The 15,063-nt window shown below is 36.1% G+C and overlaps 1 protein-coding gene across 4 annotated transcripts in view; it reads left to right on the forward strand.

Annotated features, from left to right (window-relative positions):
- Positions 1 to 15,063, forward strand: part of PPFIA2 (PPFI scaffold protein A2) — a 463,684-nt gene that overhangs the window by 64,478 nt on the left and 384,143 nt on the right. For all 4 annotated transcript variants that reach the window (XM_087868891.1, XM_087868889.1, XM_087868890.1 and 1 more), the window contains one exon: positions 14,964 to 15,017. In XM_087868891.1, the coding sequence (XP_087725017.1) occupies positions 14,964 to 15,017 (54 nt within the window). The remainder of the gene's footprint in view (positions 1 to 14,963; positions 15,018 to 15,063) is intronic.

Below are 15,063 nucleotides of genomic sequence, written 5' to 3' on the forward strand. Positions count from 1 at the left end.
ATAAATGTGTGTTCTTTTAAGTCACTAAATTGTACTAATTTGTTACAGTAGAAATAAGAAATTGATATACTTCTAATTCTCTGAAATTTCACTTATGTATCCCCAGGCTAGGTTGTTCAACCCTTCTAGGAAGTCCTCTTGGGTCAACTACCTTTCAGGATGTACTCCCTCTTGGGTAGGCCAAATATGGTCTTTGGGATTATGTGTGTGTGTGTTTTGGGATTAGGGAGTAAGAAACAGGGATATGCTTTTGTGCCTATGTCTGAAGTTGCTGGACATCCTGAAAAGCAAAGATACTGCACTATACATGAAGAAAATAACAAATGTTGATAAAGATGTGGAAAAATTGGAATCCTTGTACACTATTTGTGGGAATGCAAAGTGGTGCAGTTGCTATGGAAAACAGTATGGCGTTTCCTCAAAAAATTAAAAACAGAACTACCGTATGATCCAGCAGTCGCACTTCTGGGTTATCCATACAAATTAAAATTAGGATCTTGAAAAGCTCTCATGTTCAATGTAGCACTATTCACAGTAGTTCAGATGTGGAAAAATCTTAAATAAATAAATGGATAAAGAAAATATGACATAAAGGGCACCTGGGTGGCACAGTTGGTTATGTGTCCGACTTGGTTTCGGCTCGGGTCATGATCTCAGGGTCATGAGATCAAGTGCTGCATGGGGCTCTGCGCGCAGCAGGGAGTCTGCTTGAGACACTCTCTCCCTCTCCCCCTGCCCCTCCCTACTGCGTGTGCTCACTCTCTCTCAAATAAATAAATCTTTAAAAAAAAGAAAATATGACATATGTTTACACATGCACATACACACATATACTACGTGTGTGTGTGTATAGCACAATGGAATGTTATACAGCTTTAAAAAGAAGGAAATCCTACCAAATGCAACAATATGGGTGAAGCTTGAGAACATTATGCTAAGTGAAATAAGCCAGTCACAGGACAAATTCTACATGACTCCACTTGTATGAGGTATCTACAATAAAGTCAGAGAAGCAGAAAGTGGTGGTTTCCAGGGGCTGTGGAGAGGGGGAGTTGGGGAGTTGCTAATCAGCAGGTATAAAGTTTCAGTTATGCAAAATAAGTTCTAGGGACTTGTGCAACATGTGCCTGTAAGTTAATAGTACCATATTACGTACTTAAAAATTTAGCAGGACAGATCCCATGTTAAATGTTCTTACTTTAATAAAATATATATAGAAAGATTTTTCCTACCCAATATACTAGTAATGTCCCCCTTAAGAGAAGATGTCCGGCACATTCGGCAGAAACTTTTTTTAACAGTATTTTAGCGTGACCTGGTGTAGTTCCTTGGTTGAGGATGTGGGGATACTTGTCATCATAACATTGTTCTTGGCCTTTGTGCCAAGCTAAAATTGAGAAAGTTTCCAATTTTAATACTGGGTTATATATAGCTACTGCATTAAGCATTCAGGATTCACAATCCAGGTTTGGGGATGCTGGAGGCAAAGAAATAAAGACTGATCTACCATTAAAATGTAGCTAAAACTTATAGGCTGCTGTCCGGAGTATACATGTATTGTATTAACTGAAACCAGTGCATGTCAGAACCAGAGGGCTGAGTTCTTGCTCAGAGCTGTGCAGTCAGGATGTGGTTCTTACATTTACCAGTGTCAGTTAACATGGTGCCATGCAAAATGAGGTCTGTCTGCCTTTTCTGTCTGGGTGGCTTTAAGCAAGAGAAATATGCACACTTTGTCACTGCACTAATCTCAAGAGACTTAGCATTATATGCACTTTGGAATTCTTACCTGGCTCTGTGGCTCAGATGAATGCGTGAGTTACATTTGAGAAGAATAATTGATAATGAAAAATATGTTCCAGAAATATGAAGGAAAAGAAAGATCTGAATATAAAATATTCTAAATTAATCACAGTAAAAGCGTATTATAAATAATTTGAAACTTGGCTTTGGATTTTTTTTTTTTTATTTAGCCTGATCAGATGAATAGAAGAAATCAAGACTGTCTATAGAGCATGTACTGACTATAAACCATTCTGTCGTTGACTAAGTCTCCAGGTTAGAAGACTCTTGCGTTATGTTATAATCTCAATTAATTTAGTAACATAACATCAGTGCATTTTATGCTCTCATTTCAGTCAGTTTCATTTCCTTTCATTTAATAGTATTTTGAGAATATGATACTGATATTGTAAACATTGATTCATATCAGAATTTTGGTAGCATCAATTGAAATGGAGCTTCCCAGAAGAAAAATAGAGAAATCATATGTCCTGTTGCTATTCCTGGTTACCATTCTAATCATCAGTCATCATTTCAAAAGCAGAAGAAATAGGAAATGAATTTGAAATTTACTTCTTGTGATTTAGAAATTGGTGAATGGGGGCGCCTGGGTGGCACAGCGGTTAAGCGTCTGCCTTCGGCTAAGGGCGTGATCCTGGCGTTCTGGGATCGAGCCCCACATCAGGCTCCTCTGCTAGGAGCCTGCTTCTTCCTCTCCCACTCCCCCTGCTTGTGTTCCCTCTCTCGCTGGCTATCTCTATCTCTGTCAAATAAATAAATAAAATCTTAAAAAAAAAAAAAAAAGAAATTGGTGAATGAAATTTTTTCTCAGAGTAAATAGCAATCCAAAAAAGGAATTTGTCTGCATATCCTTAGATTGAGATTAGACTTCGTTCTGAAAAGTTTGCATATCTGATTTGAGGTAGTGCTACTGATTCCTGTTTTTTCAAGTTCTCATCTCTCTTCCATCTATCTGATTCCTCCATGGCTATTATTTCCAAAATTAAGATATAAGCATGAAGTACATAGTGTTTAGCTGAAAACCCCATGCCAAACTTTTCTGAAACTGTAAACTTAATGTATTTGAAAATATTTTATCTGCTGCCTTGCCAGCTTCTCATGATTACTTTAAAAATTATTAGTGTTAATTGGCTTAATACCTAGAATCTAGTATAAAGATAAATATTTATTAGAAATATCTATTTAAAATACATATATATTTTTAATATTTGCTTTGTTTTTGTTTTCAGTTCACAAGCAATTCTTTCTTAACAGTTATTTATAATTCAAAATGATAAATGGCCTTGAGGTACTTTGGTGTAGTCAATAGAATTGCAGATAATAGTTGGAAGGACAGATGTATTTTATTTTTTCCTCTAAAAAATCACCTCAGATAGAAAAAAATCACCTCATAAGATAATCTCCAGTTATTTTTTTGACCCCGTAAATATTTTAGCTATTATTTACTGAGTTAAAAATAAAACCTGATACTTTGAAAGGGTAAGATACTGTATTTTTTTTCCTAGTTATTTACTTGTGTTTTGTGTTAGGGGAAGATTAAGTATAAGTGGAGGTTTTTTTTTTGTTTTTTTTTTTTTTCTTTTTGACAGAGAGCACAAGCAGGCCGAGTGGCAGGCAGAGGGAGAGGGAGAAGCAGGGAGCCCAATGTGGGGTTCCATCCCAGGATCCTGGGATCATGACCTGAGTGGAAAGCAGACGCTTAACTGAGCACCCAGGCACCCCTAAGTGGAGGTTTAGTTGTAAACTAAGATCACAGTAATTGATTCTCTGACTCTTAACCAACAGTGGCTTATAGATAAATCTCCTATAAGTTATGTGTGTCTTGGATTATAACATTGATACCTTCTTTTAAATGTTGGATCTTTTCTCTCAGTTGCTATTGCACATTTTGAACAGGCTGAAAGCTGCCCACCATGGTGCATAAACATGTGATGTCAGATAACACACAACTAACTGAAAGAGGAATAAATTGTGTATAGGTTCACGGTATGGATTATATTCAGTAACTAATTCTAGCAAAAAGATTGCTCAAATTTTAGTAGGAAGAATAAAAATTATTTATTTAAAAATAATGTGAAAAATTTATAATAACCAAAAACATAAAAATGCATGAAAAATTATAGGGTGGATTGAGGAGGTAAAATATAGAATTTGGGATCTTTTGCCTTTCAGGGAACATACATTCTAGAAATTTAATGGAGATTTATAAATAGAATTAATCCATATCTAGGTCTTATCCACATGTATTCTAATCCATATCTGTTTCAAAATACATCATTATATAATCTGTGTCAATAACCTATCCTTATTTTACTCATTTATAATCTAATCTGTGCCTGTGTGTCATTTCATGTATAATAATAACTAATATTAATTGACAATTTACTATAAGTTATCAATAAGTAACTTTCCATGAACTATCATAATTATTTTCCAAAGTCCTCCTAAAATAGGTACTAGGACATAGATTGACTTATTTTACATGAAGAAGATCAGGCAATTGGCCCAAGTTCACACAGCTAGTAAGTAGTGAACACAGGCTTGAACCTGTTCTCTTGATCACTAAGGTATTTCCATATATGCTGCATTTTGCAGGCTTGAGGTAGAATTGAAGGGCTGTTGACCATCTTTCAGGCAGGGTCTCTTGTGATGGTGCTTATGTCATGTTAATAAAAATATCTAATCATCAGTCTTGCCATCCAGAAGTTCAATTTCTGCAGTAAACTCAAAGATAATCAGCTTCTCAATGGTTGCTTTACAGTAATGAAACAAATATATAGTGAGGATGAAAATCTGTTAATATAGGATAATGCACATTTCAAAGTGGTCCCAAGCACTAATGTCAGCCAATCAGCTTATCATCTCTTTGCAGAAGAAATTTATAGGAATCTAAATTCAACATAATTTATCAACTTCCTTTAACATTTATTGGTTGTTCTTTGTAGTAACTTCTGAGGATACAGAGATAGTAATAAGTACAATACTGAGTTGATTTAACCTTCAATTTTTTTTTTCCACATGAATAAAATGGCAATTATAAAATGGTATAGTAAACTTGTGATAGAGTTAAGTGCAAGATGCTGGGAGTAAGAACAGAACCAGTACTCTAGCTTGCGGGACTCAGAAAAGTCTCCTGAGAGGAGGTGATGCCTGCAGTGGATCTCAAAGGGTAAAATTTATCCAGAGGAGGGAGGTGGCTTTCTAGGCAGAAGGATCTGTGGTGCAGAAGTATCAAAGTAAAAAACAAAACAAAAAAAAAACCCACAACACTTGACACAAAAAAGGGAGTATGGGGTTCATTATGATAAGAGTATAAGGATTCTTTTGAGGAAGTGGTGAAAGGTAAAATGAAAAAAGTAGTCCAGAATGATATAATGAAAGATCTCATGCATAAATACACTTGATATTTTTTTTTTCCTAAGAAGAATGGGGACTTTATTAAGAATTTTGGGTATGGGAGTGACCTATACATATCTGCATTTGAAACACATCATTCTAGAGTAGTGTTTCCCAAATTTTAGTTTGCATCAGACTAACTTGGGGGCCTTGTTCAAACACAGAGTTTCTGATTCAGTAAGAACGTATTAAAACATAAGAAAATGCATTTCTTTTTCTCTCTCTCTTTTTTTAGAGGGAACATGCATGTGTGTGTGTGGGGGGGGGGCAGATGGAGGGAGAGAGAGAATTTTAAGCAGGCTCCATGCCCTGAGATCCAATGACCTGAGCCTAAATCAAGAGTCAGACACTTAACTGACTTAGTCACCCAGGTGCCCAAAGAAAATGCATTTTTAAGTTCCCAGGTGACACTGATTTACTGGTCTCCAGACAACTCTTTGAGAACCACTTCTCAGGAGACAAGATTACATGACTTAACTCAAAAACTACACTGTTTTGGAGAAAGCCAGCATGGTGTGGGGGGGGGCAGATAAAATAAGGTTCTGAACTAAGATAGTGAATGCAGTAGTTATTAAAAGTAGGTAATAGATTGAGTTGAGCAGATATTTTAGAAAGAAAAATTAACTGGTTTGTTATATGGATACCAGGATGAAGGAAGACCTTATTGACCTCCAGAAATCCAGATTGGGCAACTGACCGTTGATTGGAAGTACCAACAAGATAAGCACTAGAGGAAGAAATCAGATAGGAGGCAGCTGGCCATAGTAACGGGAAAGGAGGAGAGGAGATGATGTCTGATTTGGACATACTTAGTTTGAGATAACAAGGATGCATCAGTGTGTAAAAGCTGACAAAGAGGAGCTGACAGAGACTGAGTCAGGATTCAGCAAAAGATTCCTTTATCGCCTCAGCCATATGGAAGGGAATAGACAGAAAAAAGCAATACACAAAAAAATTCATAAAGTGTTTCAAAGAAGGCACTCCATGGAAAAGGCAGAACCTTGAATCTCTGGTACTTTTCTTCAGAAAGTCCTGTTCCGTGAAATACTGGCACAGTTATGTCTTTGAAACATATTAGATTTCCTGTTTAGGTGTGAGTTTGAGGACAATACTTTGAAATTAAAAATACATGGCGAAAGTCTATGGAATTTTACTTTTTTGCTAAATTCAATGGCATTCACTCTCATACCTCTAGGTCAAACAAGGATATTCTTTTTCCCATCAGAGATGATCCACTTCACTTCAGGAAAACTCTGCTTGCAATGCCATTCATTCTTTCTACAAATATTGAATAAATATGTTTTCTCTCAAGTCACTATGTGTCATTCCAAGAAGTTGTCCCCATTTTTTTCCCCATATTTCCACTTATTTAAGAGAGCATAATTGTTAGAAATCATTGCCTTTGGAGTCAGCCTATCTAGATTTGAACACTATTACTAGCTGTATGATTTTGTCAAGTCATATAAACTCCTGAAGACTCTCGTCCATCTTAAAAATGATGGAAATAACAGCTAAAAGAACTAGGATGCTCTTTAATAAGGCAATAGATCTCTTTATACTGTGTCTGGTATAGTCAGTGCTCAGTAAGTGTTAATTACCCAGCCAAGGTCTCAGGATAATCTTACCCAGCATGTATTCAAAACCAAAAACAATTCTGGCAACATGAAATATTCAAACTTACTGTCACGCTGTAAAATCTCCTACAACACCAAATGGTATAATTTTAGCACCTTGTTTCTCAGAGTTCTTCCTCATGTTGCTTGAAAGATCTGCTTTTATTCTTAGATTGACATACTGTTAGACTGAAAAGGTCCTTGAAGTCAGAGAGCATGTCATAGCCTCTAGATTCCATACACCTTCTGTATGATGCCTTGCACTTATTTATTATTTGTACAATATACATATACTGATTAAATTGTCTTTGTCATTCTGACTCCCCACTAGACTCTGAACTCTTTGAAAGCTGTGACCTTGACTTATTCATCACCATGCTCTTCATGTTCAGCACAGTGCCTCAGTCAATCATTGTTTTATGAAAGAATTCATTGTGTGGCTCATGGAAAATTCAGATTCAGGCTGGACTGTGCTCAAAGTAAAAATGTAGATATTTTCCTTTTTTAAAAAAAATTTTAAAGAATGACTAAATAGGGCTCTTTCTGGCTTCCATAGGAAAGAAGATATATAAAATTGGTTGTGTGTGTTCCCTGCTTCTCTGCCTCCCAGGAAATTTACCCTGTAAAGTTGCCAAGGAAACACTAGCAGCTTAAGTCTGGTAGAGGAAAAAGATGCCTCATTAACAAATTCAGTTTCATTATTTGGATGCTTGCCTCAAGGAGATGCTGTTCTTTGATGGAAGATTGTTTCCATTAAGCATCGTGTGAAAAAACTGAATGATTTTTTGAGGAAATTTCTTCTGTCACTCTTTCCCAGTGCTGTGAACCTACACACTATGAGATGTTACATAAAAACGTTATTGACTTTTAGTTCTATGTATTTGAACTGTTTGTTATTGCTGAGCATATAGGTTAGATAAAGTTTTCAGGCGTTCACTGTACAGCGATTAAGGCATCAGGTCTTTAATTTGAAGTATAGACAGTATTTCACCAGAAGATAAATTTAATGTATTGTTTATTGTCTGTTAAATCATTTTGTATATTTTCCTTCTTATGAACTAGAAGCCCTGGGAATATAGAAATTTAATGCTTTAAGATAAGATAATACAGAATTGAGTTCCTTTTCCTTTAGGAGGGTGTTTCATCAGTGATGTATAATGGAAAAAGTGTACACGGTGCTTGGGGTTATAACACTTGGGATTCAAAGCTTCTTTCCAGAATTTACCAGCTGTTTGATCTTGGGCAAATCGTTCATTAGTTTGTTCATTCAGGCATTCTGTAAAGATGGGTTGTACAAACACTATTGCCTTGAGCATCTTTCAGAGATATATTTATATAAAAAATGAGAAATTCTTCATCATTTATAATACTCTGAGCGTCAGCTTTTTTTATGTATAAAAATGGTATTATGTGCTTGATTGAGTCATTCATCCATTCAAAAATTATTTATTGAGCTCGTACTGTGTGACAAGCTGTTCTAGAGGGTGATGAGAGGTATTCATCCTTTGTTGGACTCTTGACAACATTGTTCTTTTATCTTAATTCTTTGGACTTAGGGTTGGTTAAGATTTCCAGCTGTTACTGGCCCCCATGCTTCACCATTCCCCTGGATCCACTGAAATATCCATATCTTTATAAGTATCCTTTTATTAAATGCTCTTTTATGATGTTTTTGAGTTTGCCATTTGTTTCCAGGTGGAACTTTCCCTGTTTTAGACAGGGAAAGTCTGTCTGAGATTTTGATACTTAAACTGAGATCTGAGGAAGTGAGGATATCTAGGGATTGAGCATTCTAAGCAGCATGAAAAAAATGTGAAAGACAATCCTGCGATAGGAGTCATATTTGGACTGTTTCTGGAACAGGAATGGGATCAATGTGACTCTCTCTTATGCATGAGAGAGTGGGATAATGGAAAAAGGATATATCAGAGAGATGGCCAAAGCCAGATCACTACAAGGCATTGCAGAACATGGTAATAAGTTTGTGTTTTATTCTAAGATTCATGGGAAACCATCAGGGGGTTTGGATATGGGGAAGAATCTGATCTTATATTTTGAATGGGTAGTTCCAACTGCTGTGTGAAGATATGGGGGAAGGGGAGACAGGACAGATGGAGGGACGACAGTTAGGCTATTTCTTTAGTCCAAGGGAGAAATTTCATTGATATGGTCTAAGGGATTAGGATGGTAGGAATGTATATGCTAAGGAATAGTCAAATTCAAGCCATATTTTAAAAATAGAATTGGCAGGATTTGCTGATGCATTTGGACCTAAGAAGTTGGGTGAATGGTGATGTCAAGATGGAGAACAGTGGGACTCTCCAGTGGGAGGGGTTGAGGTGGAAATCAAGTTTGATTTTGCGTTGTGAAATTTTATTTTATTTTATTTATTTATTTTTTTTTAAAGATTTTTTTTATTTATTTATTCGACAGAGATAGAGACAGCCAGCGAGAGAGGGAACACAAGCAGGGGGAGTGGGAGAGGAAGAAGCAGGCTCATAGCAGAAGAGCCTGATGTGGGGCTCGATCCCAGATCGCCGGGATCACGCCCTGAGCCGAAGGCAGACGCCCAACCGCTGTGCCACCCAGGCGCCCCATGCGTTGTGAAATTTTAGATAGCTATAATAGACCCAAGTGGAGATCGGAGTAGGCAGTATGGATCTCAGAGGGTAAGTTGAAGTTGAAGATAAAATTTCAGAATTCATCAGCATACATGATATTTAAAGCCATGCTACCAAATAAAATCATATAGAAAGTGAAACTAAATGGAAACCATGAGAAAAAGCATTGGAAAGAAGATGGAGCGGTCACCTTTGTCGAATGTGCCTTAGAGATCAAGGAAAATCATGATGGAACATTGACAATTGATTCAGCTAATTGGATGTCATTGGTAACCTTGATAAGATGGTAGTGATAAAGTGGGGACAAAAGTTGCATGAAGAGAGAATGGGAGATGAGGGACATTTTGAGGAATTTTTCTGTAAAAGGATAGGAGAGAAATGCTTAATTTTTGTATTTTGAATATATGAATTTTGTAAACTTCTCTACAAACATAAAATACCTCAACAAATGTTTTTAAATACCTTGGAGCAAGTTTTAAATACAATCATTCAGTAAAAATGGTTGATATCTATTTCTTACTGATTTTACTGTACTGATACATTTTTGATAGATTATTTTAATGCACTAAAATGTACTCTACATTGAAATTGAATCACTTTCCCCAAAAGCATTTTTAAAATATTCCCACACTTTATGTATGTATAAACCACATTTTAAAATATCAGTAGCTAATAACAATTTTTCAATGTTTTAAGTATTTTTATAATATAAAGTAACTTTTTGGAAGTGTAAAACTTGAAACTTGATGTTAACTTTAAATGTAACTATCAGGTTTTAAGGTATTCCGGGTATTATGGCATGTGCAATGTTAGACTCAATGGACTATTTAGCATTTTATTTTCTTCATTTTTAATGTATTTGATACCCAAGCTATTTTAACATCTTTTCCTTGACCATAACTGGCTGATCCTACTGTTTAGGTATAAAAATAAGGTTACAGCAATAGCCCTGAAGGAGACTTCAATCCCAATATTCTCTTTTTTCCCCCACCTCCATGCGGGGGAAGCAAGACTTAAACATCAAACTTAATGACTTACATTGAAAACCACATGATTAATCCCTAAGCTCCATTATTGAAAGTGTCTGTCAAGGGAAAAATTATGTCAACTCCTGGAGCAGGGGACCATGGGGAGGGGCACAGCTGGGCAACCAGCAGCATCAGTGCTGTACAATGTGGAGTTTATTTTAAACCTCTCCTAATGTGATTCTCAAGGTCCAGGCTGCCCCCAAATCTCACTCTACTTAGAGCTCTGACACTAATCGCTGCACCTGCAGCTCAACCTTCCCAAGACTTGAGACTTCTGATTCATGAGCCAGCCTTGGCTAACTGAGGAGCAGAGCTTTCCTGCATTAGAAGAGGCTGCCTTCACACAGCTTGTGTTAAGGACTGGCTAATAACCTCACTTAGGTATTTGACACCTTGAAGAATAAGTGAAACTTCCATTACCTGAAAATTTTTTTTTAAGAAATAAAGTTGTTTACCTAGTTAATGATCCTAGTTTAGGGGCGCCTGGGTGGCTCAGTCAGTTAAGTGTCTGCCTTTGTCTCAAGTCATCATCCTGGGGTCCTGGGATGGAGCCCACATGGGGCTCTCTGCTCAGCGGGGAGTCTGCTTCTTCCTCTCTTTCTTCCTCTCCCCCTGCTTGTGCTCTCTCACTCTCAAATAAATGAGTAAAGTCTTAAAAAAAAAAAGGATCCTATTTTGTTTTCTTCTGTGTAGATGATGGCAGCACATATAATGGAGGCTGTGTAGTACTGGCGTTAGCAGCAGTAGTACCTGAGCAGTAGCATGTGCACAGGTACTGGGTTGGCTTGGCATACTTTTATAAATTCAACTGGGAAACAATGAGTCAAATGGATAAAGAGTGTATTACATACACAACGTAAACACAGTCACCATGGTGTCCACTCTCCATATCCCTAGGAGGGTTAGGACTAGGTGAAACAAGTAGGGAGCTTAGGGCGCAAAATTTGAGGAGTCTCTCACTCCTAGGATTGTACAAATGCCAATACTGTTCTTACAGGACTCTAAAAATAAGGTTCCTAAGGGGTAAAATTTAAGGAGGCACTCATCAGGATCCTGCACATGCAGGGTCAGCACTTGTGTGACCCTCAGAATGAATGCCTCCCTAAATTGTATACCCTAGACATACCATCAGTTGCCTCACTCTAGTCCGGCCTGGTCCCTAGTTCCACAGGACAACACTAAATTGGATGAATCAGATGACAGACAACAAGGAGGGAGAGACAACTGGGGAAGGGCCAATCCCATGGTGCACCTAAGCAGTTTTACTGCCTGTGGATGGATCTAGGGTGGGGAAGAGTGAGGTGGAAAGTTCCATGCCTCCTTGGTGCCAGAGAGGCGAATGAGAGCAGCTGCATGGAAGCTCTTTATAAGACTGCCAGCCTACTGTTTAGCTCTGCCTATGTGGTCCATGTGGATATGTTCAAGGTAACCAGAATGCCGGGGTAAATCTGTTCCCTTGTATTAAAAAACACAAGTTTGCAGTCAAACAATAAGTTTTGTAATAACACTTCCTAATAGCTATATGACACTGGGTAAGTTATGTAAACTTCTTTTAACTTAAAAAAAGAAATAGGTACTCTGTAAGGTTGTAATAAGGTTAATGTTTATAAGGCATTTACCTGGTACATAGTAAGTGTTCAAGTAGTAGATATTTTATTAGATATAAATGAACTATTAGATCTAAATGAGGCTATTAAATCTAAATGAACATGGTACATAATATAGTTAAATTCTATAACCTAGTTTAAAAAAATCAGTTCGTTTTGAATGTTTTAGTCAAACATTATTATAATAGTCAGCTAACAAACTTTCTAGGAAATCAGTGTTTTTACTTTTTGATGTGTTTTTGTTGTTATCTATATAAAAAGATATCTAAATAACAAGATAGATGGATTTGTTACGGATTTCTGTTATATTTTGCAGATAAAATATTCAACAACCATCCAAAAAAATTGACTCACTTTTAGTTATGTTCAAGGTTCCACAAAAGATTTATTTGTTTCACCTATTAATTTTAAACACAAATGCATTCATGCACACTTATGCTCATTAATCACACCCGAAAAGTTTATTTTTGCAAGTGATGGATAAGCTGTGTTTAATTTGGGCATCTGTCCAAGTAGGACAGTTTTTTTCAACTTATACTCAAAATAGCATGTAAGCACTCAAAAAATCATTTTTCATTTAATCGAATAATCAGAATAAGAATGTACATCTGTACTCTGTTTAGAGCCATGAGTTCCTAGTTTGCTTTAATTCAACGTGTTAAAAATCATGAATATCAATGCCTTTTGCATTTGTCTTCTAAATTCTACTTTTGCTTTATTTTTCTCAAGATGATAACTGTCATTAAGATTTTAGGAATCTGAGAATTGATTGAATTTATGTAAGATAACAAGAAATCTTCATATCTATGGTAGTTAAGAAATCTTCATGATATAACTTTAAAAACTATGACAATGCGTTAAGTAAATGGCTGAAGTGCTTTTAATCTTAATTTCTATGTTCTCTCTCTGATAATGACATCAGAAATATTTCTCTTTAATGTACTTTATATGTCTTTATATTTAGAAATGCATGCATTAACTCAAAATGGACTTAACATCATTTTCTTTCATTTTAAATGTACTTGGAAATCACGTTTCATATAAATAGAACTTTATTTGTTGTCATGGTCATAACAGGTTTTTTTTTTTCAAACAGTGCAATGACTGCTTAATTTTCTGTTGATCTAGTATTTTAGCCACTTTACTACTTAATGTTATTAGTTCATTCCATGAAATTCTAAAACAGGTTTAAAAATTATACTTTATCTTTGGATTAAAAAACGCTTGTCAGTTTGTAAATACGTCATGCTTTAGTTTTATTATGTAAGGTTATAAGATTACTTAGATGATTTAATAGGAATGTTAAAGAACATGTTAGATCAAATAATTTAGGTGATTTGATTGTTTATGGTGTGCATGGTGCTAAAATAAAGAATTTCAACAAGATGGAAAGGGAGAGCCTTTTACAAATAGACTTAACAACAATACAGTCATATTAATTATGATCTTTCCGTTTTGAGAGCCAGAAACTTATCTTAAAGTTGCAGGTGGGGAGAACATCTAGTTTCAGATGTTGCCTGAATGATAGAATCAAGGATGTGGACCCTACCATTATATCTTACCAAATCCTTATTACCTTAATTTGCCATAAGACTTCTGTCTCATTTAGAGTGAGGGAGAAGAAGTTGTTCCTCAAAGGGACGCTGAATAGGGAAAAACATTATGTACAATGTGTTTGTTCCAGTGAAGACAACAGTTATCTTGGCAAGTATTGCTTGTGGTTGCGTTATCATTTATGGCCCTTGATAAAATATGCATACAGAAATTCATCACCCATTGAGTTCTTGCTCAAAGTCAGCTTCCTATGGAAACTTTCATCACATCATTCCTTCCTTCTCCCCTGTCCTGCTTTTAATGTTCCCTTCACATGCTGTCCCTTCACATGCTCATTTCAGCCCCATGTTTTTTGTTAAGATTCCCTGTGTTTGAGATACCAGGGAAATAATGATGTGATTAAGTCCCAAATGAATTTGTAGCGTAAGTCTTCTTAATGATATAAAGGTATTGGCTGTTTCTCTGATCATAAGCGTTTAATTTTCTCTTCCTTCAATCTTGACTCAGTTAACTTCCATCTTTGATTTCTTACTGCATCTGTATTTCCCAGGTTCTTCATCCCTATCCTTTCAAAAAGATGCAAACAGATAAGTGACTGGGGTCACAAGAAGAAACTTTTTGCCGAGAAGTATAACTCTGGTGTAGCCCCAGACTCCTCCCGCAGCCACTGAGCAGGCAGTTTTTACGAAGCTGTACGTGTACCTGTAAATTGGGCATATGCTGTCCAATTGTCACAGCATCACCCATTTCTCCGTTTATGATACCTTTGACAATTATTAATACTCAGGCAAGATCTTCTGTAGTTACTGATTCAGGATTAGAAATCAAACCTTGTAAAAGAATAGCTGATCTATCCATATCTATTCATATTTTTGTCTTTTAAGTACAGTAATAGAGTGGACTACAGATAATTAAATTTTTTATAGGGTAAGCATTTTCCGTGGGATTTATATTCTTGCAAATAATATATTAAATTGCAGTTTTATTAAAATTTCTTCGTTATGTCCTCACTTTGACTCTAAGCTTAGAGAACAAAACTGCTTTCTTACCTAGAGCGATTTTTTTTGCATATTTCAAGAATAATTAGTCTGTTTACCTTTTTTTTTTTTTTTTTTTTTTTTTTTTACAGATGCCACAGAATTAGAGAAAATATCTAGATTTTTAGGTACAGGCTATTTGTATAGTGTTACAGTGTGCAAGATTGTCTGAAAATAAAACAAAGAAAACAAATGTAGCTGTGTGCCCTAACTTTGTAGCTAAAGAAAATATGACACTATGGGACTGGGAAATTCTCCATGCTGTTAAGTGGCATTTTACAATCAAAACCTCTCCCCTTTTCAGGATATCGAATCCCTAACAGGAGGGCTGACTGGTTCTAAGGGGGCTGATCCGCCGGTAAGTTAGATTCTTCATTAAATTTAACTATTGACAGATTGAATTA

The sequence above is a fragment of the Ursus americanus genome, chromosome 17 (genome assembly GCF_024610735.1).
Source record: "Ursus americanus isolate L20-20 chromosome 17, mUrsAme1.1.p, whole genome shotgun sequence".
Lineage (NCBI taxonomy): Eukaryota > Metazoa > Chordata > Mammalia > Carnivora > Ursidae > Ursus > Ursus americanus.